Raw genomic sequence first — 22,242 nt, 5'->3', positions numbered from 1 at the left:
AGTACCACACAACTCCGAAAACAGACACGGACCCAGTACCACATAACTCCGAAAACAGACACGGACCCAGGTGCACATTCCGTTTTATTTAAAAGGCTGTATAGGAGAAACCAAGTCCTAGTCCTAGCCAAGTCCTAGTCCTAGCCAATGACAAGCTCCTAGCCAATGACAAGCTCATCTCCAGGGACAAAGATTTCTTCTTCTGCATCCTGGGTGACCACCATCATTCGAATGCATCCGCCCGACGAGTTGTCTCGGTACATCGCGTGGGAGACGATGGTCTTGACAAAAGCAATGGCTTCTTCTTTGGTCATGTTCTCTTTGAAGGTTCTGTCACAGAGCCCAGTGACGTAAATGGACCCCGATCCTCCAATGGCACACTTTTGCTCAACCAGGGCCCCGCCCAGAGGAATGGAGAAAATCCGGCCGCCCGTATGGTCCACGCCTGCAATGATCAGCCCTGCTTGGAGCCAGTCGTTCTTGTAGATGATCTTCTTGGCGAGGATGGCTACGTCCTTGACTGAAGGTATTTCGTGGTGGCAAAAGATCTGCTCTTTCATTTGCACCTCTACGGTGTCAGAGACTGCCTGGGTGTCTGCAGCCGAGCCTGATCTACACGTAAACACCCGGTCAATTAGCTTGGTTATCTTTCTGCTTACTCGGTTGGAGATGTACGTCCCCATTGACGTTCTTGTATCAGCACCTAAAATGACGCCGTCTTTGAAGGCCACAGCCATAATGGTTGTTCCAAGACTTGCTTCTTTCTCCAAGTTGCCCCTTTCTCTGTACTTCTCTTCGGGTGAGTGCCTTGCTTCTTCCTGGTACATTCTCAAAGCAAATAAAAACAAATAACTATGAGCATTGTCTACGTTCCAGCTGTGCCAAAGAACGGAGAGCTCTCCTTAGAAGAGACGCTTCCCTCGGTCCTTGAAGGAAAAGTACCCGCTGAGGAATGGGCTGCAGTGATTCATCGGCTCAATGCCTACCTCAGGCAAAGAAAGCAGACAAGGCCTACCAAACTACTTGCCTCTTTGCTGCTAACCAACTTCTTCACTAACTGGAGGCATGCGCGGATAGACCAAGAAATAGAAAGGTACCTTGAAAGAAAGAACATGGCAATGGCCGACTATGGCATTTACTTCTACCACCCAAAGGATCGGGTCTATGACGGCCTAGATGTTGAGATAAACCTCCAGCTCATCTCTTTATAGGGCTGGGTGCCCGAACTAACCCTAGGACAAGCCCTAGGACAAGCCCTAGGACCTGGCCCAATTATATAACTAAATTACTTTTATTTTGGCCAAGACCAAAGACAACAGCAATGGAGGAACTAGGCATTTACACCATTCAGAACACCCCAATACAAGTCAACCCAAAGGCGTACACTATGGGAACAAGTGTGCTGGCCATTAAGTACGCCGATGGCGTCATGGTTGCTTCAGACACCCAGGCTTCTTACGGGTCATACGCCAAGTACAAGGGGATCGAGCGGGTGGCTGAGCTGGCACCAACGACGTTGCTAGCGTCTTCAGGGGAGTACAGCAACTTTCAAGAGCTAAAAAACCGGCTCACGCTCGAAATGAAAGCGCCGGTTGGCGAGGAGCCTTTGTTTGGGCCGCGCGAGTGCTTTGAGATTCTCCGGAACCACATGTACTCCAAGCGGTGCAAGGGTGCTCCGGAAATAAACTTCCACATCGTTGCAGGCATCGAGAAAGCGCTGCCAAGGGAGGCTCTTCCCTATGAGAGCGACCCAACCCGGAGGTTCCTCGCTGGGATAGACCACCTTGGGAACTTCTTCCATGCGAACGTTATTGCTACGGGGATTGGAGCGCACATAGCACTGCCGATCCTTAGAGCTGCAGTCCAGGACAGAGACGAGAGCATCACCGAAGAAGAAGCAGCCAACATTCTAAAAACAGCCATGACCACTCTTATCTACAGAGACACTCGGGCCACCTCCATTGTGCAGTTCTCAAGGGTTACCCAGGAAGGTGTCCAGATTTCAGCGCCCATAAAGCTTGAAACTGACTGGAGCGTTGGCAGACCCTCCTAGTGTCCCGTACCATGCACCGTTTTGTCCCGTACCATGCACCGTACCATGCACACAGCACAGTAAACCTTCCAATCCTTTCATAACCTATTCTTTATTTGGCCCATGGACAGCCCATGGACACCCCTGACCCAATCCTAGCCCTGGCCCATGGACAGCCCTAGCCCATGAACTGGTCAAAAAGCGAAGAGAACCCGGGGGGCATCATCTTCTTAAGCTGGTCCATTTGGGCGCGGGCGTTGGCGGGGCTGGGGGCTTGCTGGGTAGCGCTTCCTCCAAAGAGTCCACCAAACATGGGGTTGGAGGAAAGGTTCTTAAGCATTTGTGACATCATCCGGTAGGAGGAAATTGTTTGGGTTACTTCTTTGGGAGAGACGCCTGAGCCTTTGGCCACCCGAATCACCCTGGCTGGCGTGCGAATGAAGACTTCTCCATTGGTTTTTAGCTCCTTTTTGGTCATACCTGAAAAGATCGTGCCCATCCGTCTAAAGCTTCTTTCGTCCAGCATTGAGCTGTTCATGCCTGGGACGAGGGAGAGGAGCTGTGACATAGGTCCAAGTTCCAGGATTTTCTTGTACTGCTCGTAAAAGTCTCCCATGGAGAACTCTCCCGCCTTGATCTTCCCAATCAGCTCGTCCTGCTTCTCTTCGGTGATGTTGAGCCCTTCAAGCTTATCAGCGAGTCCTGAGAGGTCGCCCAGGCCTATAAGTTTGCTGACAAAGCCTTGGGGGTTAAAAGGCTCAAAGTCTTTCATGCCCTCGCCCGTTCCAATGAAGGCAACGGGGGTGTTGGTTTCGGCAACGCTGCTAAGAGCCCCGCCAAAGTTCTTGGTCCCGTCTGTTTTGGTGATGATGACCGATCCGAGCGAGACGCGGGACATAAACCCTTTAGCATGCACCTCAGCAGCCTGTCCAATCGACGCGTCAACCACAAAGATTGAGGCCGTTGGTGCTGTGGCTGCAACTATTTCTTCCATTTCTTTGAAGAGTTCTCCCTCCTGGGTGTGTCTGCCGCTGGTATCTACGAGGACAAGCGTGTACCCCTCCCTCTTAAACTGCTCTACGCCTTCCCTGGCCACCTCAACTGGGTTAACGCTCGTTTCTGAGACGTAGGTGCCAATGTTTAAGTCTTTGACGTTTTGGACCACCTGGGCGTAGGCGCCCGCTCTGAACGTGTCTGCACAGACAATGCCAACCTTGAAGCCTCTCTTGCGGTAGTAGTTGGCGTATTTGCAGCAGGTGGTTGTTTTACCGCAGCCCTGAAGGCCAACAAAGAGAACGACAGAGGTTTCGGTCTTGGCTGGGCGGAAGGGCTTGGTGTCTGAGGCCACAACCCGGCAGAGCTCTTCAAATACAATCTTTTGCAGAACCTTGTCTTTTCGTGCTCTCTGGGGAGTGCTCTCGGGCACATACCTCTCAAAAATCTTCTTTCTTACGTCCATAACCAGGCGCGCGCTCACATTTGCTCCAAGAAGAGCCGTGGTGATTTTCTTCACCGCCTCTTTCAGGGACGCTTCCTGGTCGCCTTTTTTCTCAAAGAACCCCTTCAGTGCGTCGCTAATTCCATTTCCTAGGTCAGAGAGCATCCAGATAAAATTTATTTCTTTTTTATTTCTTATGACTAGCTTTGGAGACGAAGAAAAGAAGGTTCTCAGATACTGGCAAAAGATAGAAGCATTTGAAATGAGCAACGAGCTAAGCAAAGGACAACCCGAGTTCTCGTTCTACGATGGACCGCCCTTTGCAACGGGTCTTCCACACTATGGACACATTCTTTCAGGCACGATTAAAGATACAGTTACTAGATTCTACTATCAGCAAGGATACAACGTTGAGAGAAGGTTTGGGTGGGACTGCCACGGTCTCCCAATTGAGTATGAAATCGACAAAATGTACAACATAAAAACCAAGCAAGATGTTGAGCGGATAGGCGTGGCCCAGTACAACCAGTACTGCCGAGACGTCGTTATGAAGTATGCTGGGGAGTGGGAAGAGATTGTCAGCCGAATGGGTCGGTGGATAGATTTCAAGAACGGGTACAAAACGATGGACTTTACCTTTATGGAGAGTGTGTGGTGGACGTTTAAGGAGCTCTACACCCGAGGCCTGGTCTACCGAGGGTACCGGGTTATGCCGTACTCAACAAGGTGTCGCACGCCAATGAGCAACTTTGAAGCGAACCAAAACTATAAAGACGTGTCAGACCAAACGGCTACGGTGCGCATGCCCCTAACACAAAGCATTGTGCTTGGAGGGGTGGCCTACACCAACGTTTCTCTGGTTATTTGGACCACCACTCCGTGGACCCTGCCCAGCAACCTGGCCATTCTAATCAACCCCGAGCTAACCTATGCCCTGATTGAGGACGGAAGCCCCGAAAAACCGGAAAGTACCGAAAAACCCGAAACTAGGCGCCTGGCAGTGGTTGGAAAGTTCTATGCCAAGAAAAAGAAGATAGTTAGCGAGTTCCCGGGGGCTGAGCTCCTTGGAGCGTCGTACAGCCCCCCGTTCAGCTACTTTGAGGAAAAGAGGGGCGCGGGGTGCTTTAGGGTCTACCCGGCCGACTTTGTCCAGGAAGGCGGGGGAACGGGCCTGGTCCACTGTGCCCCAGGCTTTGGAGAGGAGGATTACAGCGCGTTTGTGAAGAACCAGCTGATTAAAGAAAACGACGAGGTTGCCTGCCCCGTTAACGACGAAGGAGTCTTCACGGCAGAAGTAACCGAGTTTGCTGGCAGGTACGTTAAAGATACCGATAAGGAAATTATCAAAAACCTGAAAGAAAAAAAGCTTCTTTACGAAACGTCCTCCATTGTTCACAGCTACCCGTTCTGCTGGAGGTCAGATACCCCGCTCATTTACAAGGCTGTACCTAGCTGGTTTGTACAGGTAAAGCATGCTGTGGCTGAGCTGGTTGCCAAAAACAAAGAAATCAACTGGAGCCCCCACTTCGTTGGAACGGCCAAGTTTGGGGCCTGGCTGGAAAATGCCAGGGACTGGTCCATTTCCAGGAACAGGTACTGGGGAACACCCATCCCCCTCTGGATCCGCGAGGGTGCAGGAAGTACTCTAAAGCCCGAAGACATCATCTGCGCCGGGTCAGTCGAGGAGCTGCACACGCTTTCAGGCGTTCGGGTGGAAGACCTGCACAAGGACGTGGTAGATCAGGTAGTTATTGTCAGAAACGGGGCTACCTACAGACGAACGGAAGAGGTGCTTGACTGCTGGTTTGAGAGCGGGAGTGTGCCCTACGCCCAAAAGCACTACCCGTTTGAGAACAAGACACAGTTCAAGCAAACCTTCCCTGCCGACTTCATTGCTGAAGGCCTTGACCAGACAAGAGGCTGGTTTTATACGCTGCACGTGCTATCAGTGCTGTTGTACGGGAAGCCTGCCTTTAAGAACGTGATGGTTACTGGGCTGGTGCTTGCATCAGATGGCAAGAAAATGAGCAAGCGCTTGAAGAACTACCCCGACCCCTCCGAGGTAATTGCGTCACACGGAGCAGACGCCCTGCGTCTCTACCTCATCTCATCGACCGTGGTCAAAGCAGAAAACCTGAAGTTCACTGAGAGCGGGGTGGCTGGGATTCTTAGGGACCTGCTCATTCCCTGGCAAAACTGTTTGCGCTTCCTCACCACCACAGCAGGCACCTCCTCAGGGACAGGCTGCGACGTTGAGGACATTGCCCAGGCCGTGACCGAGCTTAAAACCCGAACACCAGCCAACCCAGGCCCCGACCTTAGCACCGATGGACAAATGCTTGACTTGTGGATTCTTCAGGAGTTTGAAGACTTTGCGCAGTTTATCCAGAGCGAGGGGAAGGCCTACCGCCTCCAGAACGTTGTCCCCCGGGCAGTTACCTTCCTTGGGGACCTAAGCCGGTGGTACGTCCGGTTGAGCCGGGACAGGCTCCGAGGAACGCCGATGGAGGTGCTTAGCTCCGTGCTGGTGAACTTTTCAGTGGTTATGGCGCCGTTTGCGCCTTTCTTCAGTGAGCTGTGCTTCCAGGAAATAACTAGGCCCGGCTTCCTTACCACCAAAGAAGCCGCGTCCAGAGAAAGCATCCTTGAAACCGAGGACAGAAGCACGCTTTCCGTCCACTTCGTTAAGTACGCCACCCCAATTGAGAGGAACCAGGAGCTGCTCCGAAGCCTTCTGGCCAGCGCCAGCACCACCCAAGCCAAAACCAAGCCTGGGCAAATACTTGAAGACTTCAGAGAAATCAAGAACGTCATTGAAGCCATCCGTGTTTTGCGTGAAAGGTGCTCCATCCCCCTAAAAATGCCTTTGAAGGAGGTCTCCATCGTTGGATTAAGGGACTCCCCAGTGCTTACCCGAATCCTAGCCAAAGAGTCCAACGCCCTGGTAGTTACGTACAGAGCAGGCGAGGAGTACCAGTGGGAGGAGTCAGTCACCCCAGACTTTAAGCGTATCAGTGCCTCGTACGGCGGCGCGCAGGTTAAGGCCCAGTCCGAGGCCGTTCGTGCCATCTCTAACAGCCAGGTCCACATCAAAGAGCTAATGACGGCGGGAAAGACGCAAGTCAATGGAACAGAGATTCTCCGAGGGGACGTTATCTACAGAAGGTCCGTTAAAAGTCTTCCCTCAAGCTTTGAAGGAATTTCCGTTACAGACACAGTCTACCTTGTTGCCGATACAACCAAGGACGCGACAATTGAGGAGCTCTGGCTGAGAAGAGAGCTTAAAAGCGCCGTCCAGAAGCTGAGAAAGAAGGCGCAGCTCAAAATCTCAGACGCTGCACTTATTTCCGTCTCCGGAACAGACGCCTCACTTGTCTCCTGCGACACCAACACCAAGATCTCCACCGAGCCCATTGAAGGCATTTCAGAGGTTATCACCGTTGGCGCCATAACAGCCACCCTTACCCTCAAGTCCCGCAGCCTCCCCCAGTAGCCCCCTGCCCCATGTGCTTGGGCACAGTACCAGGCCATGAACCAGCCACAGTACCAGCCAATGGACCAGGCCATGGACCAGCCAAAGTAGGACTAATAAAAATGTTTAGGGTTAGTATGGGTTACCTAGTTTGTTATTGCCTTATTTGGAAGGGGTAAGCCCATCCTCAAATACAAATAGAAGCAAACTAGTGGTTCGGGTCAGGGACAATGCTGCACCACGCACTGGTCCCGCACTGGTCCCGCACTGGTCCCGCAACAACCCACACCCCCACACCAACCCCGCACCAACCCACACCCACGTACCACAGACAAGGATTCTCTGGTTCCAGGGAGGGGGGTGGTTGGGAGGCGATTGAAAAACTGGCAGGAATTATTAATATTTTTTTACACAATACAGGAGATGGAGACGCTCATAAACATCCATTATTTTGATTCTATTCTGTACGGGTACTTAGAACACTTGCTGACAGAAAAGCCATCGGTTGATGTGTTAACACACTATGGTAGCTTTATAGAAGTAATGCACAAAACACTCAAGGAGACGGGATATGTGCTAGAGGAGGAAATAAGAGTAAAGTACATCTTATACCTAATCAACGAACACGTTATAAAAGGGTTCTTTAAGGACGACATGGAAAACAAGCTTCTTCTAATAGTAAGACACATCCAAGAAGCCACTTGTGAAACCTACAACCTGATTCAGTTAGAAAGAATATTTCTTTGGCTTTGCAACAGCGTTATAGGCTCAACTAGTACTTTGGAGAAGAGCGCAATCAGTCGGTTAGATCAAAAACACTGTCGTGAAATAACGAGGCAGTTACTTGAACGAGATCCCAAAACAAACATAACAACTATTTGCCAAAGATCAGACTACTATCTTGCCCTGAAGAGCGAAATAGAGGAGGAGATCCAAAAACTTTTTTTGGGCTTTAGCATCCCTCTACTAAACAGAATGAACCTGGCCCCACCAGAGCCTCTCTGCAAATCAGTTATTGACTCCATTCCTCCAACTCCACCACCCCAATTCACAACCTTACCCGAACTATCGCCCGAACAGCCCCACCACCCAAGCACTGGCAACTATCCCCTGGACGATGAAGACATGGAAATGACAGCGGCTGAGCTTGCTTCTTTGTACATCTCCGGGGTGTTCCCTGGAATGTTCCTGGACACCGACCTTGGCAGCTACTGTGCTAGCCTGGGCCTGCCTCTAACCCGAACATACCCTGCACCTCCAAAACTACCACCGATCTACCACGGGAAGAGAGTTATCACCACCCAGAAGAAAGGGGAGGCGGTGGGGTGGTCAGATACCGAAAACATGGACGACCCCCAAGACTTAGGACACTACCTGGACGGCGGCCTTGGCGGAAGGGGTGGGGCGTACGGAAACTTCAAGGTCCAAAAGTTCGAACACTATCCCCCAGTAGCTGCCAGCGAGCAAAGAACCCGAGCTGGAAGAGTGCCTCTGCGAAGACAGTGGAGCCCAAAGGAGGTTTTTGACTTCATTGAAATCTACAGCAGCAAAAAAGAAGATTGCATGGGAGCTCTACAGCTCCACTTCCCTTTTCTTACCTCTACACAGATAAAGGAAAAGATCAAGAACCTAAGAAAAGCTGGGAAGCTGCCCGTAGACAGTACTAGAAAAAAAACAGGCACCTCTACCTGCCACCAGGTAAACGAAAACAACACTGAATAAATATTAATTAACTGGCCTTATCTGAGATGGAAAGTTCTAGCTCGTCCTTGAAAAGAAGCGAGAGAGACTCTGCTTCAATCTGTCTCCCGCGAACGTGCGTTCTTTCCTTGGCCTCTGACTCAACGTGCCTGATCTCTTCTTTTATGGTGCCTGCCAGAAGGGGAAGCTTAATGGTCAGCTCGTTAATGGTCTGGGCTATCCTGGCAATTCCATCGTGGGGTTCGGGGGCGCTGGGGGGTGGGCCCCGTGCAGGCGGGTCCTGGGCCAGCGCGTTGGCAGAGACCTGGCACTCTTTGTTGATTTCTTTTTTAAGAGATTCGGGAAGGTCTTTTCTGAGCACACACAACTCCTTTAGCTTAGCAAGGGCCTCTGTTTCGGTTGTTTCTATCTCTGAGATGAGCTTAGTTTGGGTTTTCTTGCTTTCCAGTCTTTGCTGGGTGATCCGTCCAAGGTCAAGCTCTTCCCCAGCTATTTCTACATTCTTTAGGAAAAGACTCTTGACATGCAAAATGACATCTAGCTCATCCTGGGTGTATGTCTCGTCCTGTCCCGTGCCAAGAAGCTCTTTGAAGATTCCTTCAAAGTGTTCAATGCTTTCTAGCTGAACCTTCATCGTTTAAATTTAATTAATTTGGGTCCTAAAACAGTGCGGTTTTACGGGGTTTGCGGGGTTTTTACGGGGTTGCAGCGTAAAAACATAGCAGTTTATTCAAGAAGAGGTACAATCAAAGCCAGGGCTGTGGCATGGGTGGTCTTTGGGTCCGTGGTTGGGATGATGGCGTGGGTGTACCCTGGGAGAAGGTTTTTCATTTCGCGGTACACCTTCCACTGAAAATCTACCCGCTCATATATTTCGTCGCCAAAGCCGCCTCTGGCGGCTGTGCTCTCTGGGGAGACGTCTAGGAAAAGGGTCAGGTCGGGGGCGCGCAGGCCCTTGTCTGCTGCGAGGGCAAAGTCTTCAGGTAACCCGTTGGCAATGGAGTAGGAGGCGCCTGAGAGGATGTACCGGTCGCAGAGAACAATCCGGGAAGAGGAGGGGGTGCAGGAAGAGTTTTCGTCGGCAAGAAACGAGGACAAAGACTCTGAGTCCTCCCACCTGTTCGCTGCAAAGAGCAAATGCAGCGCCTCTTTTGAGAGCTTCTTCCCCCCCTTAAGCGCCCTGTCAATAGTTTCTCCCGTGGTAGATTCTCGATGTGGGTACCTCAAATGCTTCACTTCAATGCCCCGCTCCGCCAAAGATGCCTGCAAGGCCCTAGCCAGTGTGGTTTTGCCGCTTCGATCAATGCCTTCAATTACAACAAAGAGGCTTTTTGGCATGCTAAAAAAAATATACCGTTTATTATACCCCACAGGTGCACAGCCCAGAGGTTAGAGGTGCACAGTCCCGGGCTTAGAGTGCACAGTCCCGGGCTTAGAGTGCACAGTCCCGGGCTTAGAGGTGCACGGCTAGTTCGGACTTAAGGTCAAGAAAGTCAAAAACATCTTCGCCGTACTGACACACCAGCTTCTTTGTGTCGTGCTCCAGGGAGTTCTTTATCGCCAGCTCAAGCAGGTCGTTAATCAGGCTCTCTGAGGGCTTGTACGGGTCAAGAATGGCTTTTTGGTAGGCCTCAATTGCCTGGCAGTACTTGTTATTCATGTGAAAGACGTAGCCCTTCAGGAGGTAGTATTTGCACCGGGTGTCTCTGGAGATGGTGGCGTCAATGCCCTCAAGGGAGACTTCGGCGCGCTCCGGGGAGAGGGCAAACAGGTAGCAAAAGCTTTTTAGGAGGGCTGTCTCCCCAGAGCACTCGCGGTCCTTGATCAGTGCAATTGCGTCCTTGTACCTCCCCAGCGACGTTAGCAGAGAAACGTACGGAGTAAAGCACCTCTGAAGGGAGTACTTCTCAGCTATTTCCGTGTACTTCTTCTCTGCCTTTTCATAGCTTCGCATCCGGTGGTACTCGAGGGCTATCCCCAGGGAGGCGAGGCACCCGTCCTCCATTAGCAGCTCAGCCTTCTCGTAGCAGTTGATTGCGTTGATGCACTCGCAAAGCGCTGACTGGCAGTACCCCAGGAGCACCCAGGTCAGTCCAAAGGTGTTGTTTACCTGGATGGACTGGAAGAGCGAGCGCTTAGCGTCTGTGTAGTGCTTGGTCAGGATGTAGTACATCCCGGCAACTACGTAGGTAAAGTAATGCTTGGGATAAAGAGTGCCTGTGTACTGAGCCAGGTGGAAGAGCTCATTCGTTCTTTTGCCGTTGAAGAGGCTCTTAGCCAGGCGACAGCACGAGAAGGGGGAGAGGAACTCTTTGGAGAAGACGGAGAAAATGCCTGCGTCCCTGAGCAGCATAGTGTGGTACAGGTTTTGGAGGGAGGTGTCTTTCATTTCTTCGATGCAGGTAACCAGTTCTTTAGCCGAGTAGCACATCCCCATGTAAATCATTGCTTCTAGGTTTCTTTCGTCTAGCTTAACTGCCTGGCGGATGAGTCTCTTCTTCTTTTTCTCCCGGCCCTTGAGGATGAGGGCCTGGTAGTAGGTAGCCACTGACTCGGCGTTTATGGGGCGGTACTCTTTTCTCCGGGCCTCGGACAAAGTGGCTCCCTGGATGACCAGGCCCTGCTCTATCTCCGAGAGTGCGCCCATTCTTCGCATAGCTTCAACGTAGATTTTCTTTATCTTGGCAAAGGCAAAGTACTCCTTCCTCCGCGAGACAAGCCATCGAATGGCTTCGTAGTTACTGTTTCTTAGGAGGCTTTCCAATAAGAGGTAGAGTGTTTCGGGGGAGGGGGTGGTTCTGTACATGTGCTCCAGAAGAACAAGCGTGCTTTCTTCAAAGTTAGCGTTCTGGTATGCTCTGTACAGCTCTACTTCCATTGACAAATAATAAAATCTAATTATTACCCTACCACCACCACCACTACCACCACCACTACCACTACCACTACCACCACTACCACCACCACTACCACCCTTACCACACACTGTAGCCCATTTATTGTACTTGTTCTGAGAAACTAACCCTGCCACATGCCACCCTACCACCTGCCACCCTACCACGCACCGTAGCCCATAGTTCGGGCTATGGCCTGGGTTGGTTCGGGTTTGGTTTGATTTGGGACAACCAGTTACTGTGAGGCTAGCTCAAGTTTGTGTGAGGCCTCCTTCCAGTTAAGGATGGCGTAGAGCTTTTTCAGGTACCCGATCTTATCAACCTTGTACTGGAGGTAGTAGGCATGCTCCCACATGTCGATGTTGAGCAGGGGAACGCCCTGGTGTGGAAAGGCCTGGTTCATCGTAACCTCCAGGGCAAGAGTCGCTGACTTTGGGTGGTACATCAACCAGATCCATCCACTGCCCCTTATCTTTGGAACCAGGGCCACGATCCGATCGAACAGCTCTTCAAAGCTGCCAAAGTCTTTGCTGACCTGGGCGGTGAGAGCCTCTGAGGCCTGGTGGCTGGAGGGGTGCGGTGAAAAAGAGAGCCAGAAGAGAGCGTGGTTGATGCTTCCCCCCAGATTGAAAAGAAGCGCTTCCTCCTCGTCGGTTTTTGGTGCTCCAATGGAGCTAAGGCCCATCTTCCCAATGGCTGTGTTGTACCGATCAATGTATCCCTGGTGCAGCTTTTCAAAATGCAGCATCAAAAGCTCCTCGCACATAACATCAGCCACCTCAGCGTACGTAAATTGAAGGTCTTTCCTTTCCAGCTTCTTTGGAAGCTCTTCCAGGTAGGTTTTAAACTCAAGGACCATTTCTTAAAATATTTTCTTTCGCTAAATGGTATTTTTCCATGTTCAAAAGACTCGTGCCAGAGAGCACCAATAGGAACAGAAGCACTGGAACGGAAGAAATAGACCTGCTCTTGGACGGGGGCGTTCCTAAGGGGAACATCGTTCTACTCGTTCAAGGAGAGGAGGTAAAGTACCACCTTGGCCTGCACCGGGTCTTTCTCTCACAGGGCCTGGAAGACCGCGAGAGGGTCGTTCACGTCTCCAAGGACCACCCTTTTCTTTCTCCGCCCGAGGTGCTTCTTCCCGCCCTGCCTGGCGCCACCACCAGCGAGCACGAAAAGATTGCCTGGCGGTACAAGAGCATGTCAACCACCAAGAACACCACGGAGATTGAAAGCACCCGGGTCAGCCGGTCAAGGCGCTTTGACCTTAAAAAGAAGCACCGCAATGCCGGGTCTGTCATTGAGGTTGGTGCTGACGATCTAAGCCAGATTTTGGCAGACATAGCCGAGGCTCTTGCAGACGGGCCGGCTCGGGTTAGCATTTGCTCTCTGTTCTCTCCGCTATGGACGGCGACCAGCGAGGAAAGGTCGAGTTTCTTGTTCAAGCTAAGGGGCATCATTAGAACCTCCGATGCCATTTGTATGGTGTCTATCCCCGTGTTTCTTCTGGAGCAGTTCTCGTATGGGTACTTTGACTACGTCCTGGCCCTGGAAAGCAATCGGGTTCCATCTGTTTCTTACGACGGGATACTTGAAACCCTGAAAGCCCCAGGGAGCACTGGGAGGTACGGGGTCACCTGTCGAAGCACCGGGGTCCAAATAGAAAAGATCGTCATTCCCCCAAGCTGACCAGGGGGTGGCCCAGGTACGGTACAGTACGGCCCAGCACACAGTCGGGTACAGTACGGCCCAGCACACAGTCGGGTACAGTACGACCCAGCAGCATTTAATAAACAGGGAAACGGGGAAAACGGGGGGTTAGGGACCCTTGCCCCCCGGTGTCCAATACATTACTACTACTAGTCAGGATTTATTGCAGGTCCCAGTCCCAGTCCCAGACACAGACCCAGTCCCAGTCCAGGGGTGGGGCATACTGCCGGCTCTATCCTGAGCGGTGCTTCTTGAAGGAGGAAGGACTGTGGGATGCAGGGGATGGTCTTTTGACGGCAAACTTGCTGGTGCTGCGGGGCTCTATCTTCTTAGCTGTCTTTTTCTTTTGGGTTAAGGCCTTGACCCTTTTTTCTACGTCCTCTCTGGCCTTTCTTCCAAAAGAGCCTCGCTCTGAGTCTTCTTCTTCGTCGTAGGCGTCGCAGCGACTGGCAAGCGCAATCTTTGCGGCAAGTGTCCTAGCTACCTGGCCCTTGAGCTCAAGGGGTGCCTGTCCTACATAGGTGGAGTTAAAGATGTATCCATACTTTGGGGTGTTGCCTTTTTCTTTCATGGCTTTAAATAGCGCCTTCTCGGCGCCCATGACCTGGATGGTTGAGGCGGGCTTTCTAGCAAGCTCTGCGAGGGATCCCGCGTGGGCAATGAGCCTGGCTCCCATGTGGTCGCCGACCAGTTCGAGGAGGTTTGGAGCTATTTGCTCCATTCGGTTGTAGAGGTGGGCCTGGAGGCTTTCTCGGGTGGCGTACATCTGCAGCACAGAGTCAACCGTATCTTTAAGGATCGACTCGTCTTCAGTATCTATTTCTCCGCCAATGGTTTTTTTCATCGCTTCTTTTATCTCTTCCTCGTTTTCGTTGTTGATGTCATCGTACGACTCGTCCCCGTCTTTGGAGAGCTGTTTGCGCAGGACTCTCAGGTACCTGAAATTGTCTGGAATCATTTCTCCAAGCTCTGGGAAGTGCATGCCGTACCACTCTCGTATTCTCATGCTTTTGTTGTTGATGTCTTTATCCAACTTGTCTAAAACCCCAATGCTCTGGACAACAACCAGGTCTAGCTGTTGGGCGCTCATGTTAAGCTTTTCCCTGGCCAGGGCGTGTGCTAGGAGCAGCGAGGACCTGCCAAGATCTCTTGCTTTGATGCTGAGAAGCTCTGGGAGTCTTTTTTGTATTTCTCTGGAAGTTTCTTCAACTGCCTCGCCCGTTTGTACCTTGACGGTTTCTCCCCGGGCCTTGAGCTGTGCCTCTACCTCCTCTGCTATTTTTCCATTACTGATGCCCAGTAAAGAAATGCCTTTCCCAGCGAGCATCTCAATGAGGTTCTCTGGAACACTGCCACTGCTTGCAAGAACAAAGACTTCAACTGCTTCTTTGGAGCTAGCAAACCTTTTAAGCTCTTCAAGCTCCAGGGGAGAGCTCTTGAAGAGAGCGTAGCCGATCGGTGTCTCGTGAAGTACGTGCATGTATTTTTCTAAAAGTTTTTTACGCCTAAATCTACCACCCGAACAAAAAGTCCTTCTCCCCAGGGCTGTTGCTCGGACTGGTTCGGGTTAGTTCGATATTTCTGCACTCCTCTTGAAAAGGCTGCGATTTGCCCTCTTTGCCATCGAAGCTGCCATTTTGAAACAGAGACCATATATCCATATGTAAAATTTTTTAATTGCGGCGTTTCTAGAATGTGGACAACAACAACGCGTCTTCACCTATTAAACGCTATTTCGAGATATGGACTGAGAAAAACCTCTTTCATTGACGCCTATCTCAAGGTATATGCTAAAATGACGACCAAAACCTGGAAAATAGAATACAACAAGATGGTCAAAGAGTACATAAAAAACAAAGGCGTAACGGAAACAGTCCAGCACTACTTCCACAAGAAGCGAAACGAAGCTATTGACGGGCTGATTGAGAAAAAGAAGCAAGAAAAAGTTCGCATCATTGAAAGAATGATCTATGGATACGATAGCCTTGAAAACTCGGACGAAGAAAGCGATGATGCCCCGTGGCAGAAAACACAGATGAAACTATCTCCGGAAATAGCTGCGCTGGGTGACACCACCATGCCGTCCATCTGGGGCGTTAAAACTGCAAACACCCTAACCACCACCCTTCTTCACCTCTCCACCCTCAGCAACCTTCCCCCGCACCTTGAGCTTCCCGGGCCTAAGCCAGAAACCACGCCGTACGTCTCTCCAGCCGATGCCTCCATCCACAGCTACCCCCAGCACGACAGCTCCGATGACACCCCGGACTCCCAGTACCCCCAGGAAAGCAACAAGGACCAGGAGCTAGAAGACATTCTTACAACACTGGAGCACTCAGGCTATGGCACGTCAATCTCTTCCGTAGACACGCCCTCGTTTGAAAGGTTCTTTAAATGGACCCAGGACAAGATCTCCCAGCTAGAAACCCGAAAAAAAGAGGCTGAGGCACAAATCCACAAAGAAAACGAAGAAAAGCAAAAAGAGAAAGCCAAAGAAGAAAGACTGGCTCCCCCAGCTCCCCTGTCCATCCACGCCCTGAAAGAGTACTACTCCCTAGACTTTCACGAGTACCCCAAAAAGCGGTCCCCAAAGGACCGCGGAAAGTGGATCCTGGAGTTTCCACTCGTTCTTTCTCGGGTTAAGATGATTTGTGGCGGCACCATTACCTGTGAAGCCCACAAGTACGTCGTTCCGGAAAAAGACCTTTCAGAAGATGCGAAAAAAGGAAGAAAGAAGATTCCCTGCATCAAATGCTTTAGTGCTGAAATCCTTGAAGACGAGCTTGAAAAAGACTACCGCCCAGCCATGGCAGAGTACATTTTCAGCGCCATGCTCTTCCTTCAGACAGTTATTTTCACCAAGCACCTGGAGATTCCTCCCAAAGAGGTTGACCTGGTGAAAAGCGAGCTATACAAATTCTATGAGTACTATAGGAAATAAACGGTAGAATAGAGTTGCAAGTTTTTAAAATTTTTTAATGAGCCAGAGAATAAGCTTTGAGAGTAGCATTGAGATTGGAACATACTCAAGACTTACCAACCTCTACGCGCTAGTAGCTGCAGCAGACAGCACAAACTTTGTTTCTTCATTTGAAGAAGTTTTAAACATTCCTGTGGTTCAGTGCACCATCAATGGCATAAAAATGGTCGGCTCACAGGCAGTTGGCAACTCAAAGGGTCTCCTTCTCTCCTCAACCACCACCGACCAAGAGCTGCAGCACATAAGAAACTCTCTCCCTGAGAAGGTCCGCGTGCGAAGAGTAGGAGAACGACTCAACGCTCTTGGCAACGTTATTGTCTGCAACGACCACGTTGGTCTAGTCCATGCAGATGTCTCAAGCGAAACGGTTGAGTGCATTTCCGATGTCTTAGGCATAGATGTCTTCAAGTACACCCTGGCTGAGAATGGTCTAGTAGGAGCATACGCTGCAATGAACAACACAGCGATGCTTGTGGGCGCCAAAACAACTTCTGAAGAAGTTGCTGAGCTATCAGAGCTCCTGGGCCTGCGGGTTGTGCCTGGCACAGTCAATCGAGGATCTAATGTCATTGGCAGTGGCGTAGTTATTAACGACTTTGCCTGCTTCGTTGGAAGCAAAACAACCAGCACTGAAATAGTTATTGTAGACAGTCTCTTCAAAACAGTTCCAACTGCCAACCTTGGCGACGACGAAAAACGGGCCTGGATTGATGCCCTTCCAATATAAGCTAGATAAAATAAACTAACAATGCAGTGTCTGGGTACTGTTTGGGTACTGTTTGGGCGGTCCAGTGCCCTATGATAGTCTTCCCGAGCTAATCCCTGGAATAGTTACCTCTCTGCCCCCCAGGGATGTAGCCATTCCGTCGTACAGAAGCTTTTCGCTGGCTATAGAGACGGTGGTAAAGAAGGTTTCAGTTGTTTTCTTGCTGCAGTCGGTTGCTGCAATGGTAAAAGGCACTAGCTCGCTGATGGGGTAGTCTCTGAGTATAAGCCTTTGTCCGTTTGTTTCTGTAAAGATGACTGTCCCCGGGGTGTTCGGGGTGTTCGGGGTGGCAAAAAGAATCATTCCAAAAGACTTGGTTCCTTTGATGGTGGCTGGCTTGAGGTTAAGAACAAAGAGACAGCTTCGGTTGAGGAGACAGTCTTTCTCTACTTTGTATTTCAGTCCACTGACAATGGTTCTTTTTTCGTGGGAGAAGTCAACGTTCTCAATGTAGAGAGTGTCTGCTTCTGGGTGGTCAATGATTGACTCAATCTGTCCCGAGTGGACCATTACCTTGTAGAAGTCGCAGACTGACTTTATCTTTTCCCTGGGAACGGAACACTCTTTTGTTTGGGCGCAGTAGATGTGCTGGTACTTGGCATATACGTCAGATAGCTTGTCTATGATACTTTCAGCTGTCTTGTTGGTGATCTGCCCTTCAAAGACCCACTTTCTTAACTTGGCAACGGCTATCACACTGTCTAGGTTCGGGGTTTTTGAGGGGTTTTCGGGAGTTTCGGGGTTTTCGGGGTGTTCTTCCGTAGAGTATCCTATCATTTGCTGTGGTCTCAGTCCTACCACATCTGTTATCCGCTTTATCACTCCACTCTCTACGCCCTTTGACTGTAAAAGACAGGACATTGCTTTTCCTGGTCCTTTGATGGCTTTGCCTTCTGGGTCTGTGAGGATAGTTTCGTTTTCATCGGTTATGGTTATGTTTACGTCGCTAAAGATCTTTTTTAAGACGTATAGGTACGAGTGCTCCACTGAAAGCTTTAGCAGCCACTCTTTTTTTTCTGGGTCCATGGATGAAAAGAAAAATTGCAATTAGTAGCTTGGTTGCTCACAATATAAAAGAGTCTTTTGGCTGTTCTGATTTTCTGTGGAGATACCGGGAAGGAAAGGATAAATAAAGAAGGGAGAGAAAGGGCATGAAGGTTACATGCATGAAACTGGTGCAGATTGTAAATGCCGCTATTTTCCTTGGTGCTTTGTATCGGGTGGTGCTTTCCACGAGTTTTAATGCAGTCCATTTTTCGTTTGCTTTTATTTCAGGTGTTTTTGTAACCAATACTTTCTACCTTCCACTAGTCGCCCTTCTCGTGGTTGTTCTGTTCAAGAATCTTGCACAACTCTACTCCATTCCTCTTATTGGCCCTCTCCTTTGTCTTGTTAAGCCAGGTTGGCTATGCACACCCCCTCCCAACCCCGATCAATCCGATTCTTCAAGCTCTTCGATGTTTTCGGGGTTTTCGACGTTCTCGGTGTTCTCGGGACTCTTTGGGGGAAGCGACTCTGTGTTTAAAGCCTCTGGGCTCTTGGCAGGCCACCAGACTGTCCCAGCTTCTGAATCCCAACCACCACTACCTACCACCCCTACCACCAATCCTACCCTTACTCCTAACCCTACCCAAATACCCAACCCTACCCTTACTCCCAATCTTAACCCTACCACTACCACTATCATCACACCCGACCCCACACCTACCACCACCCCTAATCCAGACACCGACCCCACACCCGATCCTACCACCACCCCTAATCCAGACACCGACCCCACACCTGATCCTAGTACCACCCCTAATCCAGACACCGACCCCACACCTGATCCTAGTACCACCCCTAGTCCAGACACTGACCCCGCCACCCCCAGTCCAGACACCGACCCCGACCCCGAACCTAACCCAAACCCGTTCCTACAAACCACAGTTGATGCCAGCGGCAGACCTGTGTTCTTCGGCAGGCCCCTCGACCTTGTTAACCCCGAAGACATGGAGTTTGATGCTTGCCAGGAGTTCCTACTCTCCATGCTTTCGGGTAAACACCAGCCCAAGCGAACTACTCCAACTCCAAATGTGGCTGCAGCGGGCTCTGTCTCGGGATTCGACCCCAGCGCACCACCCGAACCTGCCTCAGGAGCCGGCCCCCACAAATCGCCCAAACCCTGAACACGGCCCCAAACATATGCGTGTACTTCTGTTTTATAGCTTTCACAATAAATGCGCATATGCACCTGAGAAGGCCTATGGTTTATTTGCTGGGGCTTAGTGGGCGATAGGTTTGTTTTCCTCGCTTCCCAACTCCCCCAGATACATTCGTTTGAGCAGGTTTTCAAGGGTGGGGGTGTCCATGTACCTGTGAATTGGCGAAAGCACCATTCCCAGCACAAGCCCTGGGCTGGGTGTTGAGCTGTGCGCTATGACTGGGAGGCCGCACTGGAGGTAGTCGATAACCTTAAGCGGGAAGTCGTAGTGGCAGCGATGGGTGGAAATGCCAAAGTCTGATACCTGGAGGAGAGAAAGATAGTCCTCATAGTCCAAAAACACCCGAACCACCTTGAGCGATGGATGGGCGTACACCACGTCCTCTTTCGTTGTTATAAACAGCGTTCCTCCCCCAAAACCGCCCATTTGCCCCAAATCAGCCAGAAACTCGGCAACTTTCTCTTCTTTGGAGAAGCTGGTGCTGCAGACACCTATTTTGCTCTTCGGGTTGATGCTTTGGAGTCTTTCTTTGTATTGTGGGTACTTACATGCGAGCTGAAGGAAAAACACATCCCTTTCTGTTTTGGGCTTGAGAACAGGAAGCTTTTCTTTGACCGCCTCCAGGAGCTGAAAGTCTGACAAAACAGTGAACTGTCTCACCCCGTGCTTCCTGAAGTACTCGCCCATTTGCAACGTTACTGCAAAGTTGTGCCACCGCCTGGCCATCCACAGCTCCAGCCTTTGCATCGTCTTGGTAGATACTCTGTGCCAGTCAATGCACACCTCCATTTTAAGCATTGAAGCAACCAGTGCTGGGAAAATAACGGTCACTGATGGAGGGGCAACAAAAAGCACCGAAATAGGAGCTCTGCGCATCATTGAGGACAAAGGCGGCTTTCCAAAGACTTTTTCTCTGGCCCATTCCCTGGATATGTGGCAGACTGTGCACCAGACAATATACGCCAGCTTCCACACAAGAAGCACCCCCCGCCAGGGCAGAAATGATGACTTAGTCGAAACGTTCTTCATGTAAACGCACTGAATGGTGCTCCCCAGGCTTCCCACTCTCCTTTCTCCCTGGTATGTCAAAACGGTAACTCTATGCCCAAGCCTTGTGTAGTGCTTGGCTAAGCGAACACTTCTTCCAGACTGATCAATGGGTGCAGGGTTAACAATCAGCATATTAAGCGAGAATAAATAGAATAACTAATAGTGTCCTGAAAAGCCTAATATCCTACCAAGCCAATGTTCTAGTGCCTCCACCACTACCCCACTACCCCACATGCCTTACTCTACCTCGCCCTACCTCGCCACAGGCCCACTACCCCACCGCCCTACCTCGCCCACCACCCTCCCCGAACACAGACCCACAGACCCACAGACCTGCATACATAAGTCCAATTTCAAAAACCCCGACTCTAATGAAAAGAACCAATGGGAGCAAGTGCTGTCTTCTGGTTTTGGATGGGTGGGGCTACAACCCAGAGGAAAGAAAAGACGTTGTGGTAGACAGCATCTCAGATGCCTGCCCAAAAACAATGACCATGCTATCCGCCAAGTATTTTAGCACCCTTCTTAAGGCGCACGGTACTGACGTGGGTCTGTCCACTGACGCTATGATGGGTAACTCGGAGGTCGGCCACCTAACAATTGGTGCGGGCCGTGTGGTGCTCCAGGACAGCGTTCGCATCAGAAAAACCTTTGAAGCACACCAGTCTGGACGTATTGCTGACCAAGTACTTGGAAACACACTTTCTGTGGGAACAATCCATATTTGGGGGATACTGTCAGATGGAAACATCCATGGACACTGGAAAGACCTTTTGGACGTTGCCTGCCTGCTTTCACCCCATTCACAAAGCGTTTACATCCACACAGTCTCTGATGGGAGAGACACCCGCCCAGCGGAGTACCTTACCTATCTTAGCGAGATTGTCAAGCATCTTCCAGCCAACGCCCAGATTGTCTCTGTCTCTGGCCGGTTTTATGCTATGGACCGAGACAAAAGAGAGGAGCGCACGCGCCTGGCGTGCGCTGCGCTAACCTTCTCAAGTCCAAGTCCAAGTCCCTCTCCAGCCCAACCCCGACCTGTCGATCTATCAGGCTCTGTTTCGACCCTTGAGGCCTATGTTAAAGAGCAGTATGCACAAGGCATAACGGATGAGTTCATTCTTCCCTTCTGCATCAAAGGATGTGAGATACAAAAGGGAGAAAAGCTGGTTATAACCAATTTTCGGGTTGATAGAGTTAAGCAGATCTACTACAGTCTTTCGGCTCAGGCCGACGTCTTTACCATGACCCGGGTGGATGGAAGCCAGGCCGAAAACAAGGTTCTCTTTGAAAGACCCCCAATCCAGAACACTCTTCCTGAAGTCATTGAGGCTGCAGGACTGTCGCAGGCGCGCATAGCCGAAACAGAGAAAGCTGCCCATGTGACCTTTTTCTTCAACGGTGGAAAGGATGCTTCCTTCCAGCGAGAGACAAGAACAATTATCCCAAGCAAAAAAGTTGACTCATACGACACTGTTCCAGGAATGTCTGTGAACGAAGTCTCTAAAACCATCTGCCAGGCCATGGAGGCGGGCACCGACTTTATCTTTGCGAACATCGCCAACCCCGACATGGTAGGCCACACTGGGAATGCAAAAGCTACCACCGTAGCCATTGGAGAAGTGGACAGAGCAGTAGGCAGGATATACGCCTGCGCGCTCAAAGAAAAGTACGTTCTTGTTATAACCGCAGACCATGGGAATGCTGAAATAATGAAAGACAACAAAGGAGTTGTTAAATCGCACACCACCAACCCAGTGCCCATCATTGTAGTTTCGGACGCGACCCAGCGTGCATCCCCCCCAGGAGCAACCTCTTGGGGGTTTGTTCCGTCCCCCAGCGCTTCCCTTATTGATGTAGCACCTACCGTTCTGACTCTTCTGGGCCTGCCCATCCCCAGTGACATGACTGGCAAAGGGCTGCTTCCTGTTGCTTCTGCATAGCCTGTGTTCGGGCTGTCGTGGTATCATAGTATCGTAACGAACATAAACTGTA

At 50.7% G+C, this 22,242-nt stretch overlaps 18 protein-coding genes across 18 annotated transcripts; 9 read left to right on the top strand and 9 right to left on the bottom strand.

The window, feature by feature from the left end:
• Positions 1 to 158: 158 nt before the first annotated feature.
• Positions 159 to 827, bottom strand: NEDG_00877 (2S proteasome subunit beta 1; the record flags this gene model as incomplete). Its single annotated transcript, XM_067688295.1, has 1 exon — positions 159 to 827. The coding sequence occupies one exon, from the start codon at positions 825 to 827 to the stop codon at positions 159 to 161; it is 669 nt and encodes a 222-aa protein (XP_067544392.1).
• A 27-nt stretch (positions 828 to 854) lies between these two features.
• NEDG_00876 (uncharacterized protein) lies at positions 855 to 1,211 on the top strand (the record flags this gene model as incomplete). The annotated part of the gene is made up of 1 exon (XM_067688294.1): positions 855 to 1,211. The coding sequence occupies one exon, from the start codon at positions 855 to 857 to the stop codon at positions 1,209 to 1,211; it is 357 nt and encodes a 118-aa protein (XP_067544391.1).
• Positions 1,212 to 1,321: 110 nt separating this feature from the next.
• On the top strand, positions 1,322 to 2,053 carry NEDG_00875 (2S proteasome subunit beta 7; the record flags this gene model as incomplete). Its single annotated transcript, XM_067688293.1, has 1 exon — positions 1,322 to 2,053. One exon carries the CDS (start codon positions 1,322 to 1,324, stop codon positions 2,051 to 2,053), a length of 732 nt encoding a protein of 243 aa, XP_067544390.1.
• A 157-nt stretch (positions 2,054 to 2,210) lies between these two features.
• Positions 2,211 to 3,635, bottom strand: NEDG_00874 (signal recognition particle subunit SRP54; the record flags this gene model as incomplete). The annotated part of the gene is made up of 1 exon (XM_067688292.1): positions 2,211 to 3,635. The coding sequence occupies one exon, from the start codon at positions 3,633 to 3,635 to the stop codon at positions 2,211 to 2,213; it is 1,425 nt and encodes a 474-aa protein (XP_067544389.1).
• A 31-nt stretch (positions 3,636 to 3,666) lies between these two features.
• Positions 3,667 to 6,963, top strand: NEDG_00873 (isoleucyl-tRNA synthetase; the record flags this gene model as incomplete). The annotated part of the gene is made up of 1 exon (XM_067688291.1): positions 3,667 to 6,963. The coding sequence occupies one exon, from the start codon at positions 3,667 to 3,669 to the stop codon at positions 6,961 to 6,963; it is 3,297 nt and encodes a 1,098-aa protein (XP_067544388.1).
• A 402-nt stretch (positions 6,964 to 7,365) lies between these two features.
• On the top strand, positions 7,366 to 8,664 carry NEDG_00872 (uncharacterized protein; the record flags this gene model as incomplete). The annotated part of the gene is made up of 1 exon (XM_067688290.1): positions 7,366 to 8,664. One exon carries the CDS (start codon positions 7,366 to 7,368, stop codon positions 8,662 to 8,664), a length of 1,299 nt encoding a protein of 432 aa, XP_067544387.1.
• Positions 8,665 to 8,671: 7 nt separating this feature from the next.
• Positions 8,672 to 9,277, bottom strand: NEDG_00871 (uncharacterized protein; the record flags this gene model as incomplete). The annotated part of the gene is made up of 1 exon (XM_067688289.1): positions 8,672 to 9,277. One exon carries the CDS (start codon positions 9,275 to 9,277, stop codon positions 8,672 to 8,674), a length of 606 nt encoding a protein of 201 aa, XP_067544386.1.
• A 92-nt stretch (positions 9,278 to 9,369) lies between these two features.
• Positions 9,370 to 9,981, bottom strand: NEDG_00870 (dTMP kinase; the record flags this gene model as incomplete). Its single annotated transcript, XM_067688288.1, has 1 exon — positions 9,370 to 9,981. The coding sequence occupies one exon, from the start codon at positions 9,979 to 9,981 to the stop codon at positions 9,370 to 9,372; it is 612 nt and encodes a 203-aa protein (XP_067544385.1).
• Positions 9,982 to 10,096: 115 nt separating this feature from the next.
• NEDG_00869 (uncharacterized protein) lies at positions 10,097 to 11,521 on the bottom strand (the record flags this gene model as incomplete). The annotated part of the gene is made up of 1 exon (XM_067688287.1): positions 10,097 to 11,521. One exon carries the CDS (start codon positions 11,519 to 11,521, stop codon positions 10,097 to 10,099), a length of 1,425 nt encoding a protein of 474 aa, XP_067544384.1.
• A 251-nt stretch (positions 11,522 to 11,772) lies between these two features.
• On the bottom strand, positions 11,773 to 12,396 carry NEDG_00868 (superoxide dismutase, Fe-Mn family; the record flags this gene model as incomplete). Its single annotated transcript, XM_067688286.1, has 1 exon — positions 11,773 to 12,396. One exon carries the CDS (start codon positions 12,394 to 12,396, stop codon positions 11,773 to 11,775), a length of 624 nt encoding a protein of 207 aa, XP_067544383.1.
• Positions 12,397 to 12,434: 38 nt separating this feature from the next.
• Positions 12,435 to 13,226, top strand: NEDG_00867 (elongator complex protein 4; the record flags this gene model as incomplete). The annotated part of the gene is made up of 1 exon (XM_067688285.1): positions 12,435 to 13,226. The coding sequence occupies one exon, from the start codon at positions 12,435 to 12,437 to the stop codon at positions 13,224 to 13,226; it is 792 nt and encodes a 263-aa protein (XP_067544382.1).
• A 253-nt stretch (positions 13,227 to 13,479) lies between these two features.
• NEDG_00866 (nucleolar protein 58) lies at positions 13,480 to 14,727 on the bottom strand (the record flags this gene model as incomplete). Its single annotated transcript, XM_067688284.1, has 1 exon — positions 13,480 to 14,727. One exon carries the CDS (start codon positions 14,725 to 14,727, stop codon positions 13,480 to 13,482), a length of 1,248 nt encoding a protein of 415 aa, XP_067544381.1.
• A 213-nt stretch (positions 14,728 to 14,940) lies between these two features.
• Positions 14,941 to 16,188, top strand: NEDG_00865 (uncharacterized protein; the record flags this gene model as incomplete). The annotated part of the gene is made up of 1 exon (XM_067688283.1): positions 14,941 to 16,188. One exon carries the CDS (start codon positions 14,941 to 14,943, stop codon positions 16,186 to 16,188), a length of 1,248 nt encoding a protein of 415 aa, XP_067544380.1.
• Positions 16,189 to 16,225: 37 nt separating this feature from the next.
• NEDG_00864 (translation initiation factor 6) lies at positions 16,226 to 16,954 on the top strand (the record flags this gene model as incomplete). The annotated part of the gene is made up of 1 exon (XM_067688282.1): positions 16,226 to 16,954. One exon carries the CDS (start codon positions 16,226 to 16,228, stop codon positions 16,952 to 16,954), a length of 729 nt encoding a protein of 242 aa, XP_067544379.1.
• Positions 16,955 to 17,023: 69 nt separating this feature from the next.
• NEDG_00863 (uncharacterized protein) lies at positions 17,024 to 18,019 on the bottom strand (the record flags this gene model as incomplete). The annotated part of the gene is made up of 1 exon (XM_067688281.1): positions 17,024 to 18,019. The coding sequence occupies one exon, from the start codon at positions 18,017 to 18,019 to the stop codon at positions 17,024 to 17,026; it is 996 nt and encodes a 331-aa protein (XP_067544378.1).
• Positions 18,020 to 18,144: 125 nt separating this feature from the next.
• Positions 18,145 to 19,161, top strand: NEDG_00862 (uncharacterized protein; the record flags this gene model as incomplete). The annotated part of the gene is made up of 1 exon (XM_067688280.1): positions 18,145 to 19,161. The coding sequence occupies one exon, from the start codon at positions 18,145 to 18,147 to the stop codon at positions 19,159 to 19,161; it is 1,017 nt and encodes a 338-aa protein (XP_067544377.1).
• A 96-nt stretch (positions 19,162 to 19,257) lies between these two features.
• On the bottom strand, positions 19,258 to 20,379 carry NEDG_00861 (beta-1,4-mannosyltransferase; the record flags this gene model as incomplete). Its single annotated transcript, XM_067688279.1, has 1 exon — positions 19,258 to 20,379. The coding sequence occupies one exon, from the start codon at positions 20,377 to 20,379 to the stop codon at positions 19,258 to 19,260; it is 1,122 nt and encodes a 373-aa protein (XP_067544376.1).
• Positions 20,380 to 20,618: 239 nt separating this feature from the next.
• Positions 20,619 to 22,190, top strand: NEDG_00860 (2,3-bisphosphoglycerate-independent phosphoglycerate mutase; the record flags this gene model as incomplete). Its single annotated transcript, XM_067688278.1, has 1 exon — positions 20,619 to 22,190. One exon carries the CDS (start codon positions 20,619 to 20,621, stop codon positions 22,188 to 22,190), a length of 1,572 nt encoding a protein of 523 aa, XP_067544375.1.
• Between the last annotated feature and the right edge of the window lie 52 nt (positions 22,191 to 22,242).

This window comes from Nematocida displodere (assembly GCF_001642395.1).
Source record: "Nematocida displodere strain JUm2807 chromosome Unknown 2, whole genome shotgun sequence".
Classification (NCBI taxonomy): Eukaryota; Fungi; Microsporidia; genus Nematocida; species Nematocida displodere.
This window is presented reverse-complemented; position numbering and strand designations above follow the sequence as displayed.